Source organism: Oncorhynchus keta, chromosome 17 (genome assembly GCF_023373465.1).
Source record: "Oncorhynchus keta strain PuntledgeMale-10-30-2019 chromosome 17, Oket_V2, whole genome shotgun sequence".
Lineage (NCBI taxonomy): Eukaryota > Metazoa > Chordata > Actinopteri > Salmoniformes > Salmonidae > Oncorhynchus > Oncorhynchus keta.
In genome coordinates, this window is record NC_068437.1 from 30,067,800 (window position 1) to 30,085,904 (window position 18,105).

At 44.6% G+C, this 18,105-nt stretch overlaps 1 protein-coding gene across 1 annotated transcript; it reads left to right on the plus strand.

Annotated features, from left to right (window-relative positions):
* Nucleotides 1-1,911: 1,911 nt before the first annotated feature.
* Nucleotides 1,912-18,104, plus strand: LOC118396155 (proline-rich transmembrane protein 4-like). The gene is made up of 3 exons (XM_035790269.1): nucleotides 1,912-2,432; nucleotides 4,106-5,131; nucleotides 14,938-18,104. Exons 2-3 carry the CDS (start codon nucleotides 4,234-4,236, stop codon nucleotides 17,094-17,096), a joined length of 3,057 nt encoding a protein of 1,018 aa, XP_035646162.1. The 5' UTR covers nucleotides 1,912-2,432; nucleotides 4,106-4,233; the 3' UTR covers nucleotides 17,097-18,104.
* The last annotated feature ends 1 nt before the right edge of the window (nucleotide 18,105 follows it).

Genomic DNA, 18,105 nt, shown 5'->3' on the forward strand with positions numbered 1-18,105 from the left:
ACATACACACACACACACACACACACACACACACACACACACACACACACACACACACACACACACACACACACACACACACACACACACACACACACACACACACACACACACACACACACACATTTGGACACTGCCCCACTGTTTGGACAAGTCATCCCCTGTCAAACCTGACTCAGCAACCATACAGGCAGACAATGTGTGTGTGTCTGCGTGCGTACATGGTGTGTGTGCGTGTATGTGAGTATGTTGTTTTTGTGTTCCCGAGTGTCGGTGATACTGTGCAAGTCTGTGTGTGTATATCCTCCTGTGTTTAAGTGTGTGTAGGGGGTTTGTATAGCCAGTGTGAGGCGTGCCCAATACTGGTTTGCCATGCCCAACGCTGAGATCATGTGTTTGGTCAGTCATTGTTCCACTCCGGACCCCTTTAGTTCTGGCTGGTTGGTGCCTTCCTGTGCGGTCATCACACTGGGTGTCAGTCGGCTCTGGTGTGGCTTTCCTAACCCACTACAGCACATTTGGCCACCTGTTGTCGGAAACCGGAAGGATTGTGTTGAGTCTCGGAGCTTTAGCTCAGTCGACTAACAGTTTTAAATGTGGTACAGAACACCCCTGGTTGAATGCCCGGTTAGTATTTTACCCCAGCTAACTATCCAATACTCTGTGACCCTTCACCTCCAGTCTGACCTATTGTGAGCAGGTCCTAGTGACTGTTATTTATCCATAATTGATCAATTGTTGGTCCTCTCTCTGGTTATGGATCGAAGATTTTGCTGATCCACAGGGACAGATAATGCTACAACCCTGAGACCAAACTCTATCTAATTTTGCACTGGCCTTTCAGAAAAAACACTTGATTTCACATGTGGAAAATCACATGATTTCCCAAGAAATTTCCCATGTGAAATCAACTGAAAACATGTGTTTTTGGAACACTTCACATGTGATCGCATCTTCACGTGTAGTTTCATGTTATCACATGTTACTTTACATGTTGTGACATTAACTTCACATAAGATCACATGAAACCATCTGTGTGTCTTCCCGTCTGTCTGCCTGTCTTATATTTCCCTGGGGTAAGTAAAGGTGGGACAGAGTGCTCTACTGTATCTGCTACAGCCAGGGATAAATATGAGCTTTATTTATCATAAACCTGCCTGATTGTCTGACCAACAGACAGGAGGGACAGAGGAGATGTTGATGCTGAAGATGATCCATTCTTCATTGCTCTAAATCCAATTGATATTTGGTCAGTACTAATGTAAGTTCAGGATACTGGAATACTGTATACCAAAGCATGTTTGTTATTGCTCTATCTATGTATGATATTGAATAGACAGAGGCTAGATGTATTGGTTCATGTCCTGTGAATGCACTATTGTAATCAATTATGCTCACCCATAATCCAAACCCCAGTCAGTCGTATACTAGCAAAGCTGATCTATAATATAGATACAGCAAAATGGCCCATATGTGGAGTCCTATTCCACTCTGGACAGTCATCGAGTGCAGATTGAAGATTTACACAGATTAACAAGGCACAGTATATGGATCAGTGTCTATTTTAAAGTATCCAGAGAGGAATTAAATGAGGACAGGAGCTTGGACTTTACCCCGCAGGGAGATAAAGTACTATATCTATCAGAGTCTGATGACATCAACATGTTGAGTAGGAGAGAGATAATGATAATTAAAGACAGAGCGAGAAGTGGGTATGTATATAAGACATGAGAGAGAGATGGTGTGATAACAGAAGGAAGATGCCAAACTAACAGCATTACAATGCAAAATCACAAGTTGTGCATTCTTAGCTTACAAAGAAGTTCCAAATTCCTTGTGATGTTTGTTCTATAATTTGTGATGTACTGGCTTCACTCTCACACTGACTATTGCTTTTATGTTAATCATGACAGAAGGGTTGGTTCAACTCCAGCTGCAAATGACATCCAATACACTATATTGATCTGATAGTTAGTTCCATGCACAATACCACCCTCTTGTTAACGATTCCTTCTTACAGGCATATTTATCTGCAGTGTGTGTGTGTGCGCCCAACCCTTTTTGTCCCCCACTGGCTCCCATCCCATAATACGACCAGACCGCACTGATGAATTATTTGCCCAGTGAGGTGTATCCACGGGAACCATGCATTCCTGACACACATCATAGAGAGAGAGACACACACACACCCTTGAACGAGGGAGGGAGGGATAGAAAGAAGGAGCATACTGAGTGTGTGAGTGATACTGAGAAGAGGAGTGAGCAGAGTGAACCTGTAACTCAGTCTAACACACACAGACAGACTGAGGGATCTTTACAGCAGCAACGGAAGCAGCAGGAGCGTGGTGTGGGACAGAGAGGGATGTTGTCTGGCTGAGCTGGGACCTCTCCCTCTCCTGTCTGTCTGATGGAGAGCAGAGGGACGCAGCACAGTGAGTACTACAGGCTGTGTGTGTGTGTGTGTGTGTGTGTGTGTGTGTGTGTGTGTGTGTGTGTGTGTGTGTGTGTGTGTGTGTGTGTGTGTGTGTGTGTGTGTGTGTGTGTGTGTGTGTGTGTGTGTGTGTGTGTGTGTGTGTGTGTGTGTGTGTGTGTGTGTGTGTGTGTGTGTGTGTGCATCCAGAAGATATAGATTGAGGTAGGGTTTGGGGAGTTGTGAAGGGCTAAGGAAGAGAGACAATGATCAAGAGGAAGAAATTGAAATTGTTGGTGTTGCTGTGTGCCCAGCTAGCACACAGCATATATTTCTTAGCACTTGTTGAAGGCGGGTTGACCTATGGTTATTTTGCATACAACCTTCCCACAATGTTCTGGGAATGGTGCAGGATAGTTGCTTGGCTTTGGAACATTTCTCAGGACATTTAAGGAACTTGACAAAATAACGTTATTTTCTTGGTATTTCATTACTTTAACAGAACATTTCCTAAAAGTTCAAACATGGTAACATTTAATATATATCTTTTGTCATGTTCTAGGATTGTTCTCCTACTGGTTTGACATTGAGCATTTTCTCAATTAGTTCAGAGAATATGAAGAAACAACGTTCTTCTGTTGGAATTTCAATACTTCAGCAAAACGTTTCCAACAGATTTCCTCATGGTTCTATTTTAAGTAATGTTCAAAAAAATGTTTTAACAACGTTGAGAAACAACGTTCTTCAGGTTTCCTTGTGGTTCTATTTAAAGGCATGTTCTCAGAACATTATGAAAACGTTCCATAAAAACGACACGAAAATATTAGTAATGTTCAAATAACTTTTTCATTATTATATTGAAAATCCTATACATTCCGTCTTCTACATCAACAAAACTCTCTCTATCCTATGTCTTGTTAAGTGTGTTCAGGTGTGTTGGTCGAGCCCACTAATTGGCCACACCTGATTTTAATGAGTGCTTGTGTCCTCTGAAATGGGGTCCGTTTGAATAGACCATGAACAGTTTTGTACGAGTAAAAATAAATACTAGCTCCATCCTGGTGGCGCAGTGGACTAGTTCCATGGCTAAAGAATAGAAGATTGTAGGTTCAAATCTCACTGATGCTGTGCCATAAATGATTAATTCCTAAGCAAATGAATTTCCATGTGCCCTATCTGTACCTGGAGTTCAAAACTGTTAACCTAAGCTAGCAGTCTTTTTTTTTTCAGTGAATGTTTTATGGAAGTTATACAAAAAAACTCTAAATAACCTCTCATTTCTGTTCTCAGAACATTAACAAAACCTCCCAGGAAAACTTTCAGGAACCCATAGTAAAATGTTCTCAGAACCTCCCGACAACCTAAAAATGAACGTTCCCAGAACATGTTTAAAAAACGTTAAGTTTTACTGGTCAGGAAACGTATGACTTTGTTCCCAGAACCAATGGGAAACCAAAGACGTAGGTTCCCACAACTTCCAAAGAACCAAATGTCCTAGCTGGGTATGTAGGAATATATATGGTGACTGCTGTGCTATTTCCTGAGAGCATTGGCAGAGAGAGGCATGGAAAAATCTAACGGGGTATGCGTGTATACATTGAAGGGTATGTTGTTTTCTAGTGGAAGAGTGAAGAGGGATATGGCTCCAGTTTTTTGTATTCTGACTTTGAGGTGTGTGTTGTCTGTGTTCTGCAGGTGAGCTGATACTAAGGTGTGTGGGGTCGAGGTGAAAGAGGAGTTCGCTGGGAATCATGTGATTGGACAGCGATTTTTACCTGCATCATGTGACTTCACAGAGAAAATTATACTATAGGGTCTCCATTATGGCTGTTGTGATGTGTATCTCTCTCTTCCTGTTCCTGCTCCTCCTCTTCCTCTCCCTCACTCCTCCCCTCCATCTGCATGCCTTCCCCCTGGCGACAGAGGCACCACCTCACCCACACACAGACACACAGATAGATGTACAGGTTTCACACAGCCCTTTAGGGGCATCCTGGGCTCTGGTAGGCCTCAACGCTGGAGCCAGAATGGCCAACTCTCTGGGTTGGTTTCCAGGGCTGAGGGGCCCCATACTGGAACCTGAGGAAACTGAGAAACAGGACTACACAGACGAGTTTCAAGGAACTATTGGTGAATACCATGATTTGCTAGAAAGCCCTGAGCAGTCACCTAAAACTGTCCCCAGACAAACAGGGCTGGAGACATTCAGATTCACAGAGGCAGACAGTGTCACTGCATGGATGGAAATCAAACCCCCAACTGGGACCTTATTTAGGAATGGACTACCAGACAGGATCCAGGATGGAGATCCTGAAAATGAGCTGAAAGAGAGCAACACCAGGGAGAAGGCTGGATCCCCACTAACAACTTCACAGGATGGACAGACTCCTCTGATACATCTGTCACTCCCACAGAATGGAGATAGTATTGGTAGACCAAAACCCATCCTTCACTTTCGCTCTGACTATACAGAGACCCCAGGCTTTAATCCACTCACTAGGCCTACTTTACCAACCCCAGTGACAGCACAGCTAGGCTCCACTCCTCACCCGGACCAAGACCAACCCATAGCCTTGGCCACAGACAAAGGGTTGCTATCTCTGGACCAACCAGCCACCCCACACAGAGACATGATGGAAGGAGATATCGTGATGGAGACTGGAGACTTCTCAGAATTGGAGGACGACACAGAAAACCTCACAGATTCAGGAACAGACACAGGTAAGACAAACTTCTCAAATCCAACCCCCATTCCCGTCTTATAGTCTTTTCTTATAGTCTTTTCTTATAGTCTTTTAGTTATATGTCCGCTTTTACAATACCCTCACAGGATGTTAGTAAGAAAGAATAGGATATTGATCAGAAATAATTGTCCTATTTTTCTATTTTGTGTAACACTGGTGGTGAATTAACTGATTTACTGTGGAAGTGTGACGAGTATCCCCTTATATATTCCCTTCATAACATCCTACCTCTGATGTCAGGAAATGTGTATTTTATGTTTCCAGTACATAGTAGTTAGTGGTAGTATGTTTTCTGTTGAAGTCAAATCAAATCAAATCTTATTGTCACATACACATGGTTAGCAGATGTTAATGCGAGTGTAGCGAAATGGTTATGCTTCTAGTTCCGACAATGCAGTAATAACCAACGCGTAATCTAACCTAACAATTTCACAACAACTACCTTATACACACACAAGTGTAAAGGGATGAAGAATATGTACATAAAGTTATATGAATGAGTGATGGTACAGAACGGCATAGGCAAGATGCAGTAGATGGTATCGCGTACAGTATATACATGAGATACTACTTCTGTAGCTCAGTTGGTAGAGCATGGCGCTTGTAACGCCAGGGTAGTGGGTTCGATTCCCGGGACCACCCATACGTAGAATGTATGCACACATGACTGTAAGTCGCTTTGGATAAAAGCGTCTGCTAAATGGCATATATAGATGAGTAATGTAGGGTATGTAAACATATAAAAGTGGCATTGTTTAAAGTGGCTAGTGATACATGTATTACATAAAGATGGCCAGATGCAGTAGATGGTATAGAGTACAGTATATACATGAGATGAGTAATGTAGGGTATGGAAACATATAAAAGTGGTATTGTTTAAAATGGCTAGTGATACATGTATTACATCAAGATGGCCAGATGCAGTAGATGGTATAGAGTCCAGTATATACATATGAGATGGGTAATGTAGGGTATGTAAACATTATATGAAGTGGCATAGTTTAACCTGTTACTCCTACCCCCTACTTTTTCTAACATGGCGCTTGTAACGCCAGGGTAGTGGGTTCGATCCCTGGGACCACCCATGAATGTATGCACACATGACTGTAAGTCGCTTTGGATAAAAGCGTCTGCTAAATGTCATATATTATTATTATATTATTAAAAATCACGCAACATTTCAGCGCCCTGCTACTCATGCCAGGAATATAGTATATGCATATGATTAGTATGTGTGGATAGAAAATACTCAGACGTTTATAAAACTGGCTTCATAAAACGCCTGTGACTATAACAGAACGTGCGTTTCATCAAAAAGCCCAGGAAAATCTGATCACTGATAATGCGAAAATATATCCATGCGCCACTAGAACCCATTGTTGAATGTGAACCACATTAAATGGGGCCGAGGTTGCAATACCTACAGCTTCCACACGATGTCAACAGTCTTGTCATTTGCCTACGATTTGTTTCTTGGTCAAACGGACACAAGGTAGCGCCTTTCTTCCGGTCTCCGACCTGATATTTTGGTTGAGATTTACCCGGACATTATTTCCAGACGTACAGCTATAGAATATACATCGCCTCGTGATCAATTTGATCGCTTATTAACGTTTACTAATACCTAAAGTTGCATTACAAAAGTATTTTGAAGTGTTTTGTGAAAGTTTATCGTCGACTTTTTTAATTTAAAAAAATGACGTTACGTTATAAAAAGTTCTTTTTTTCCTTGATCACAGTCTTCATAGATCGATATCTAGGCTATATATGGACCGATTTAATCGGAAAAAAAGACCCAATAGTGATGTTTATGGGACATCTAGGAGTGCCAACAAAGAAGATGGTCAAAGGTAATGAATGTTTTATATTTTATTTGTGCGTTTTGTGTAGCGCCGATTATGCTAATTATTTTGTTTACCTCCCCTTTTGGGGTGTTACATGCTATCAGATAATAGCTTCTCATGCTTTCGCCGAAAAGCATTTAAAAAATCTGACTTGTTTCCTGGATTCACAACGAGTGTAGCTTTAATTCAGTACCCTGCATGTGTATTTTAATGAACGTTTGAGTTTTAACGAGTGCTATTAGCATTTAGCGTAGTGCATTTGCATTTCCAGATGTCTAGATGGGACGCCTGCGTGTCGGGTAGGAGCAAGAGGTTAAAGTGGCTAGTGAAACATTTATTACATACATTTTTCCATTATTAAAGTGGCTGGAGTTGAGTCAGTATGTTGGCAGCAGCCACTCAATGTTAGTGGTGGCTGTTTAACAGTCTGATGGCCTTGAGATAGAAACTGTTTTTCAGTCTCTCGGTCCCTGCTTGATGCACCTGTACTGACCTCGACTTCTGGATGATAGCGGGGTGAACAGGCAGTGGCTCGGGTGGTTGTTGTACTTGATGATCTTTATGGCCTTCCTGTGACATCGGGTGGTGTAGGTGTCCTGGAGGGCAGGTAGTTTGCCCCCGGTGATGCGTTGTGCAGACCTCACTACCCTCTGGAGAGCCTTACGGTTGTGGGCGGAGCAGTTGCCGTACCAGGCGGTGATACAGCCCGACAGGATGCTCTCGATTGTGCATCTGTAAAAGTTTTTGAGTGCTTTTGGTGACAAGCCAAATTTCTTCAGCCTCCTGAGGTTGAAGAGGCGCTGCTGTGCCTTCTTCACCACGCTGTCTGTGTGGGTTGACCAATTCAGTTTGTCCGTGATGTGTACGCCGAGGAACTTAAAACTTACTACCCTCTCCACTACTGTCCCATCGATGTGGATAGGGGGGTGCTCCCTCTGCTGTTTCCTGTCCACAATCATCTCCTTTGTTTTGTTGACGTTGAGTGTGAAGTTATTTTCCTGACACCACACTCCGACTGCCCTCACCTCCTCCCTGTAGGCCGTCTCGTCGTTGTTGGTAATCAAGCCTACCACTGTATAGTGTCGTCTGCAAACTTGATGATTGAGTTGGAGGCGTGCATGGCCACGCAGTCGTGGGTGAACAGGGAGTACAGGAGAGGGCTCAGAACGCACCCTTGTGGGGCCCCCGTGTTGAGGATCAGCGGGGAGGAGATGTTGTTGCCTACCCTCACCACCTGGGGGCGGCCCGTCAGGAAGTCCAGTACCCAGTTGCACAGGGCGGGGTCGAGACCCAGGGTCTCAAGCTTGATGACGAGCTTGGAGGGTACAATGGTGTTAAATGCCGAGCTGTAGTCGATGAACAGCATTCTCACATAGGTATTCCTCTTGTCCAGATGGGTTAGGGCAGTGTGCAGTGTGGTTGAGATTGCATCGTCTGTGGACCTATTTGGGCGGTAAGCAAATTGGAGTGGGTCTAGGGTGTCAGGTAGGGTGGAGGTGATATGGTCCTTGACTAGTCTCTCAAAGCACTTCATAATATAATATAATAATAACTTCATGATGACGGAAGTGAGTGCTACGGGGCGGTAGTCGTTTAGCTCAGTTACCTTAGCTTTCTTGGGGACAGGAACAACGGTGGCCCTCTTGAAGCATGTGGGAACAGCAGACTTGGATAAGGATTGATATGTCCGTAAACAGTTACTGTAATTTAGTTATTCCAATATGTTTTCATTAATTTAATTCCCTTAATCTATTTTATGAAAATTTGTAAGATTCTTGTTTGCATAAAATAGACGGAGACCAGACTTTTCAATAATAGGTAACATAATTTATTCTCGGAGCGCGCTGCCACGTTACCACGAGCAACAGTTTATATACAATAACATGACGTCACTTCATTGCTCCTAAAATGAATCTCCTCCTCCAGACCGGGTCAAAGGGAACTTTAAAAGTTCATTCTGTGTTCATTCTGACCCCCTAGCACATACACAGGACACACAACACAGCTGAATTAACTTTTGACTCCTCACCATTATCGATCACCACTTAGCTGACAGTTCTAATTAACAGAAAACCTACGAATGCACTCACAGCCTTATCTAAAACACCCCAGAGCTCAGTTTCGTCGGTTCAACCATAGGTTAACTACCTTATCTGTTTACTTAATCCACAAACCATTCCTTTCTTCCCAGTTGGAATGGTGTTCATTAACTTTAATTACTCCTTGTCCGTGTCACACAATCCCTTTTTATGAACTCATATTGTTAATCAGATATAATAAAACAGAGTATAAGTTTACTTAGTTACAGTTCCATTTCAAATGATTTGTTCAATCATTTAATCATAATTTTCCTAACATAAACACACCAGCCAACTGGTCTGCGCATGCTCTGAGGACGCGGCTGGGATGCCGTTTAGGCCTGCAGCCTTGCGAAGGTTAACATGTATAAATGTTTTACTCACGTTGGCTGCAGTGAAGGAGAGTCCGCAGGTTTTGGTAGCGGGCCGAGTCAGTGGCACTGTATTGTCCTCAAAGCGAGCAAAGAAGTTGTTTAGTCTGTCTGGGAGCAAGACATCCTGGTCCGCCATTGAGCTGGTTTTCTTTTTGTAATCCGTGATTGACTGTAGACCCTGCCACATACCTCTTGTGTCTGAGCCGTTGAATTGTGACTCTACTTTGTCTCTATACTGACGCTTAGCTTGTTTGATTTCCCTGCGGAGGGAATACTGTTTGTATTCGGTCATGTTTCTGGTCTCCTTGCCCTGGTTAAAAGCAGTGGTTCGTACTTTCAGTTTCGCGCGAATGATGCCATCAATCCATGGTTTCTGATTTGGGAATGTTTTAATAGTTGCTGTGGGTACGACAACGCCGATGCACTTGCTAATAAACTCGCTCACTGAATCAGTGTATTTGTCAATGTTGTTGTTTGATGCAATGCGCAACATATCCCAATCCACGTGATCAAACCAATCTTGAAGCGTGGAATCAGATTGGTCGGACCAGCTTTGAACAGACCTGAGCGAGGGAGCTTCGTGTTTTAGTATCTCTCTATAGGCTGGAAGCAACAAAATGGAGTCGTGGTCAGCTTTTCCGAAAGGAGGGCGGGGGATGGCTTTATATGCTTCGCGGCAGTTAGAATAACAATGATCCAGGGTTTTACCAGCCCTGGTAGCACAATCGATATGCTGATAGAATTAGGTGAGTCTTGTTTTCAGATTAGCCTTGTTAAAATCCCCAGCCTCAGGATATGTGGTTTCCAGTTTACATAGAGTCAAATAAAGTTCGTTCAGGGCCATCGGTGTGTCTGCTTGGGGGAGAATATATGCGGCTGTGATTATGATCGAAGAGAATTCTCTTGGTAGATAATGCTGGTCGACATTTGATTGTAAGGAATTCTAAGTCAGGTGAACAGAAGGACTTGAGTTCCTGTATGTTGTTATGATCACACCACGTCTCGTTAATCATAAGGCATACCCCCCCGCCCCTCTTCTTACCAGAAAGATGCTTGTTTCTGTTTCTTGTTTCAATGTGTGAAGAAACCAGCTGGCTGTACCAACTCCGATAGCGTTTCTCGAGTGAGCCATGTTTCCGTGAAGCAAAGAACATTACAGTCTCTGATGTCTCTCTGGAATGCTACCCTTGCTTGGATTTCATCAACTTTGTTGTCAAGAGACTGGACATTGGCGAGTAGTATGCTCGGGAGCGGTGTACGATGTGCCCGTCTCCAGAGCCTGACCAGAAGACCGCTTCGTCTGCCCCTTTTACAGCATCGTTGTTTTGGTTCGCCTGCTGGGATCCGATCCATTGTCCTGGGTGGTGGGCAAAACACAGGATCCGCTTCGGGATAGTCGTATTCCTGGTCGTAATGATGGTGAGTTGACGTTGCTCTTATATCCAGTAGTTCCTCCCAACTGTATGTAATAAAACCTAAGATTACCTGGGGTACCAATGTAAGAAATAACACTTAAAAAAAACAAAATTACTGCATAGTTTCCGAGGAACGCGAAGCGAGGCGGCCTTCTCTGTCAGCGCAGGAAGTAAGTGTGTGTTGGAAAGTAATGGGACTTGTCTGCTCTGTCTTCTCTGTGCCACAGTGTGTGTGTGTGTGTTAAGTATTCTGCCAGCAAATACGGTTGTTTTACAGGGCAGTTTACTCCACGCCTCCTCATCTCCCACTCCTTCAATCCCCGTTCTCTTCTCCCCTCTCTCAATCCCCCCTTCATCTCCCATTCATTTCTACCACTCCCTCTCTCTCCTCTGTCACAGACACACTATCTCCCTCCCCTGCTGTCCTGTCTTCTTTAACAGCTAAACTGAGGGAGACTGTGAATTAATTCCATGTGAATAACAGTAAATGAGATGATTGGCAAAACATAGCAGGACTGGTGGTTGTCGGACATCCCGGAGTCGCCTCTTCGCTGTTGACGTTGAGACTGGTGTTTTGCGAGTACTATTTATTGAAGCTGCCAGTTGAGGACTTGTGAATTGTCTGTTTCTCAAACTAGCCACTTGTCCTCTTGCTCAGTTGTGCACCGGGCCTCCCACTCCTCTTTCTATTCTGGTTAGGGCCAGTTTGCGCTGTTTTGTGAAGGGAGTAGTTAGTACACAGCGTTGTATGAGATCAGATACTTAACTAGTCTAAAGAAGGACAGTTGCTTCTTTAATCAGAACAACAGTTTTTAACTGTGCTATCATAATTGCAAAAGGGTTTTCTAATGATCAATTAGCCTTTTAAAATGATAAACTTGGATTAGCTAACACAACGTGCCTTTGGAGTGATGGTTGCTGATAATGGTCTGTACGCCTATGTAGATATTCCATAAAAAATTTGCCGTTTCCAGCTACAATAGTAATTTACAACATTAACAATGTCCACCCTGTATTTCTGATCAATTTGATGTTATTTTAATTTAATGAACAAATAAGGACATTTCTAAGTGACCACAAACTTTTGAACTGTAGTATGTGTATATACAGTATATATATATATATAGTATGTGTATAGTAGTATGTGTGTGTGTGTGTGTGTGTGTGTGTGTGTGTGTGTGTGTGTGTGTGTGTGTGTGTGTGTGTGTGTGTGTGTGTGTGTGTGTGTGTGTGTGTGTGTGTGTGTGTGTGTGTGTGTGTGTGTGTGTGTGTGTGTGCGTATGTATATACATTTGAAGTCGGAAGTTTACATACACTTAGCCAAATACATTTAAACTCAGTTTTTCACAATTCCTGACATTTAATCCTATTACAATTTCCCTGTCTTAGATCAGTTAGGATCACCACTTTATTTTAAGAATGTGAAATGTCAGAATAATAGTAGAGAGGATGATTTATTTGTACTGTTATTTCTTAAATCACATTCCCAGTGGGTCAGAAGTTTACATACTCTCAATTAGTATTTCATAGCATTGCCTTTAAATTGTTTAACTTGGTCAAACGTTTCGGGTAGCCTTCCACAAGCTTCCCACAATAAATTGGGTGAATTTTGACCCATTCCTCCTGACAGAGCTGGTGAAACTGAGTCAGGTTTGTTGGTCTCCTTGCTCGCACACGCTTTTTCAGTTCTGCCCACAAATGTTCTATAGGATTAAGGTCAGGGCTTTGTGATGGCCACTCCAATACCTTGACTTTGTTGTCCTTAAGCCATTTTGCCACGTCTTTGGAAGTATGCTTGGGGTCATTGTACACTTGGAAGACCCATTTGCGAACAAGCTTTAACTTCCTGACTGATGTCTTGAGATGTTGCTTCAATATATCCACCTAATTTTCCATCCTCATTATAACATCTATTTTGTGAAGTGCACCAGTCCCTCCTGCAGCAAAGCACCCCCACAACGTGATGCTGCCACCCCCGTGCTTCACAGTTGGGATGGTGCTCTTCGGCTTGCAAGCATCCCCTTTTTACCTCCAAACATAAAGATTGTCATTATGGCCAAACAGTTCTATTTTTGTGTCATCAGACCAGAGGACATTTCTCCAAAAAGTACGATCTTTGTCCTCATGTGCAGTTGCAACCCGTATTCTGGCTTTTTTTACGGTGGTCTTGGAGCAGTGGTTTCTTCCTTGCTGAGCGGCCTTTCAGGTTATGTCGATATAGGACTCGTTTTACTGTGGATATAGATACTTTGTACCGGTTTCCTCCAGCATCTTCACAAGGTCCTTTGCTGTTGTTTTGGGATTGAGTCACACTTTTCACACCAACGTACGTTAATCTCTAGGAGACAGAACGCGTCTCCTTCCTGAGCGGTATAATGGCTGCGTGGTCCCCTGGTGTTTATACTTGCGTACTATTGTTTGTACAGATGAACGTGACACCTTCAGGCGTTTGAAAATTGCTCCCAAGGATGAACCAGACTTGTGGAGGTCAATGTGGAGGTGTACATTTGTTTTTAGGTCTTGCCTTATTTCTTTTGATTTTCCCATGATGTCAAGCAAAGAGGCACTGAGTTTGAAGGTAGGCATTGAAATACATCCACAGGTACACCTCCAATGGACTCAAATCTAGTTCATTAAGGCCCAGTCAACTTCGTGTATGTAAACTTCTATCCCACTGGAATTGTGATACAGTGAATTTTAAGTAAAATAATCCGTAAGCAATTGTTGGAAAAATTACTTGTGTCATGCACAAAGTAGATATCCTAACCGACCTAACCAAAACTAGAGTTTGTTAACAAGAAATTTGTGGAGTGGTTAAAAAACAAGTTTTAATGAGTGTATTTAAGTGTATGTATACTTACAACTTCAACTGTATGTTGGGTATAGTGTGTATATTTGTGTTATATTTTACAGTGCACATTTGGAAATGAGACCTAAATCTCAACTTGTCTTCCCTGTTAAAATAAAGATAAAACAAACACATGCACATGTAACAGTTTACCTTCCGTCCCTCTCCTCGCCCCAAACCAGACACACTCTGCACACATAGACAACAGCCACCCTCGAAGCATCATTCCCCATCATGCCACAAAAGCAACTCCTTCAAGGTCTCAGAGCGAGTGACGTCACCGATTGAAACGCTATTAGCTCCCACCACCGCTAACTAGCTAGCCATTTCACATCAGTTACACTCAACCCCCTTTTGACCTCCTCCTTTCCCGCAGCAACCAGTGATCCAGGTGAGCAGCATCAATGTAACAGTTTCACCTTCCATCCCTCTCTGGGCTCGAACCAGAGACCCTCTGCACACATACAACAGTCACCATTGAAGCATTGCTACCCATCGCGACACAAAAGCTGCAGCCCTTGCAGAGCAAGGGGAACAACTACTTCAAGGTCTCAGAGCGAGTGACGTCACCGATTGAAACGCTATTAGCTAACTAGCTAGCTGCAGAGTGGCAGGGTAGCCTAGTGGTTAGAGCGTTGGACTAGTAACCGGAAGGTTGCAAGTTCAAACCCCTGAGCTGACAAGGTACAAATCTGTCGTTCTTTTAACCCACTGTTCCTAGGCCGTCATTGAAAATAAGAATTTGTTCTTAACTGACTTGCCTAGTTAAATAAAGGTTGTTTTTAAAAAAAAAAGAGCTCCTATCCCTGTACTGTATTTACTGTATTTCTCTATGAAGAGGCAGTAGGCACATAGGGAATAGAAGCATCTACATTATTCAGATGGTATGTATTCATAGGGGACAGACATATGGAAAGGGTATGTGCATCTACAATAGTATGTTATAAATTATGTAATGTTAGTGAGTGTGCCAGTTTCTGCAATCTATAAATAGTTCACAAATGAGAACAGCAATGGGGTCAATACTACCGAATCTGCCCACTCTTTCCCTCCCTTGCCACAACCCCCCCGTCTCTCTCTCTGACCCAGTTAGAGATTCCCAGTTACGAACATGTACTTTTGCACTCGCTGATGTTTCACCCTATGAAAGCCCTCAGATCTGGGGATAGGGGCAAGGAGTTGATTTGGGCATCAGTTTCAACCATCTTTGTTTCCGTTTCACAGGTGTGTCTCCAGAGAAGGTGTGGCCTAAGGCAGCCACCAATGAGACACCTATCCTCGACTGCAGCCTGGAGACCAAGGCCACACCCTGCAACACAAATCAATCCTGGAGCCCTGTTTACCCTGATGACATCATCTCAAATAAATCCCAGCGCCCCATTCTGTCTCTAACCCCTCCTCTCTTCGTGCCTCTGTATTCTGATTGGAACTCAGCTCTGGCCACCTGGGGCTTTGCCTGGGAGGTCCACATCTACGGTCTAGGATCTGTGTTCGCTGCATTAGGTCTGATATCTGTACTCTGCCTGTTAGGCCTGCCCCTGCGCTGCCCCCCTGGAAGCCCCTACTTCACCCTGCTGCATCTGTTCCTCCTGGCCACTGGAGGCACTAGAGCATTCACTCTGCTGTATGATGCTTATAGTCACCAGGACCGCCTGTCTGCTCTGGGCTCTCTCCTACTTTCTGAGCTACCCTTACCCTGCCTCACCTCTGCCTTCTCCCTCTCCTTCCTCCTCATCTCCCTCCGCTCTCGCATGCACCTCTCCCTCCCTTTCTCCCTCTCTCTCTCCCTCCCTCTCTCAGCTCTACCCCGGCCCTGTCTCTTGTTCTCCCTTTCCCTGTTGCACTTTGGGGCCTCCCTGGGCTCCATAACTCTCTTCCATGTCTTCCCCAGCCTCCCTGTACTCCTCCTACTCCCCCAGGGAGTGTTCATCCTCCTCTGCCTCCTCCTCCCCTGCTCCTTCCTCCTCTTCTACTGCTTTGTACGACAAGACACCAAGCATGTCCAACGGCTGAGTGATGGTGAGGGAGAGGTAACAGGTTCCCCGGTGTTGGTGGGGCGGCCTTCCCGCTGCCCATTCGCTGAGGCTGGGGAGTGGAGCAGGGCGGCAGGGGCTGGGGTAGGAGGGTCTCTGTGCCTGTTAAGCTGTGGGGGGCTCCAGCTGTATGGGATGTTACATGCAATGGGGTTTGGAGGGGTGAGTGCTGGGGCGGGGTTTCAGCCCTGGCCTTGGTGGGGCTACCAGCTGGGCTGCAGGCTCTGTGAGGTGGGGGTGTGTCTGTCCTTGTCAATCATCGGCACTCATCCCCTCCTCTTCTGTTGCTCCAACTCCTGCCCCTGGACTAAACCCAACTGCAACCCCCGTCCGGGGTCCTGGGTGCAGCTGCCCTGTGCCTCACCCTCAGGAGGGCCTAGCCACCCCCTTCCCCTCTCCCCAGCCCTCCCCCCTCCCTACCCCTGGTCCCTGGGGCAGGAAGAGAAGCTGGTGGTGTGTGATGTCATCAGTAAGCGCCAGTCCGAAGCATTCCCCCTTTATACACTAATGGACCCCCCCTCAAACGGACTGAACCTGCATCCTAACCTTAACACCCACCCTGGCCAGACCAGAACCTCAAGACACCCCCACCTCCCTGACCCTCCCAGCCCACCATGGATGCCTCAAGCTGGGGTTGCATCCCAGGACTCTTCCCAGGCTAGTCTAGTTCTGGACACTGACTCCACAATGTACCTGCGCCCCCCCTCTCCAATCGACCTGTCCCGGAGCATAGACCAGGCCTTGTACAGCGAAACCCTGTTCCCCCACAGTCTCTTCAGTCATCCCAGGTTACTCCACGCATCCTCCAGCCTCTCCTTGAACTCCCCTGGCTCCCACCTCAGCAAGAGTGCCTCACAACCTGGACACAGCTCAGCCGACAGCTCCCTCTACCGGAGCTCTTCCTGTAGAGATGTTGATATGTCTCCTACACGGCCTCCCCAGCCAGGGTGCTTCCTCCCAGGCCACGGTGATCCCATCTCTCCCCCTGAGCGCTGGTGGAGAGGTAGTAACTCCAGCTGCATGTGCCAGGAATCCCTGAGTGGGTCTTCCCAGGGTCTGTTCTCCAGCCCGGGGGCAGGAGGGGCGCATTCTCATCCCCACTCCACGAGAGGGCAGCTCCCCTCCCAGAGCAGTCTGCCCAGGACGCTCCCCAACCTCTCCCACCACAGACACTACCGCACCCTCAGCTCCACCTCGCAGGACAGTCAGGGGGAGGGGCGGCTGGCGGGCAGAGAGGACCTGAGTGAAAGCAGGTTGCTGGAACAGGATCTGGCCGTACAAGCGGAGTTCGTCAACGTGTGCCGACAGATCGATGCTCTTAGCGTGTGCAGTGACACTATTGACCTGTAGGTCGATATTACTGGGTTTGAACCATGAGTCATCTATGCGCCACAAGACACTGTTAGTCTGCAGAGCTAAACCAATATATTTATCTGTTATGTAAGGACATAAGGATATGATGTAAAATGCACAGAGATTATATATTGACCTCGAGAGAGATCTAAGGACTTAACTGATTAGCTATCGTTTGTGTTTGAGTAGTTAACATTGAGCTCAATTAGCTTTTCACTGCTACATCAGATGTGTTTGGAGGCATTACTATTAATTACAGTTTTCTGGGATTCTACATGTAGAAAATAGACATAAGTTAGACTTAATTAGAACTAAATAAAGAGATACAGCTCTGTTTGATTAGTTATAAGTGTACAGTTATAGAGTTACAATATGTGCTAAATGAAACAACTTTCTGAACCAACCAATGTGGAGTAGATTAGAACACTAATGTCAGTGTAGTGTTGACGATAGCCATAGACATTTGCAAGATCACTTCATGCTTTAGTGGTACTTACTGGGGGAGAGTGAACATAGTGTAACAGATGCTGTCATACCTTACATTTGATCTGTTTTTTATTAAAACATTTGTTCTTATAAAGCATTTATAACTGGTGCCCTACCACAAGGGTATCTGTTTAAGTCGCAACAGCAATATCAACCAGGAGTTGTGTTAGAGTGGCCAAGTGCCAAATGTTGCTATGGAACCAACACCAAATCAATCTGAGAGATCTAACAACGTTTTTCAGACAGGAACTAATCTAACTGAAAACCAGCTCATCCTCTGATATTCACACTGACATCAAACCTTTTTTCTACAAAGAGTATGTGTCATACTGTACATACATCATTAAAGGCTGTGTAAAAAAAAAATGTAAATACAATGTACATGGAAAACATGTATACTGTATGGCATGTATCATAGACAAGGTATGATAAACAAAACATTAAGTTTATGATGTTTGAAAACATAAGTCATTAATTGTAGTGTATGAACATACAACATATACACTGTAGATAATACTGT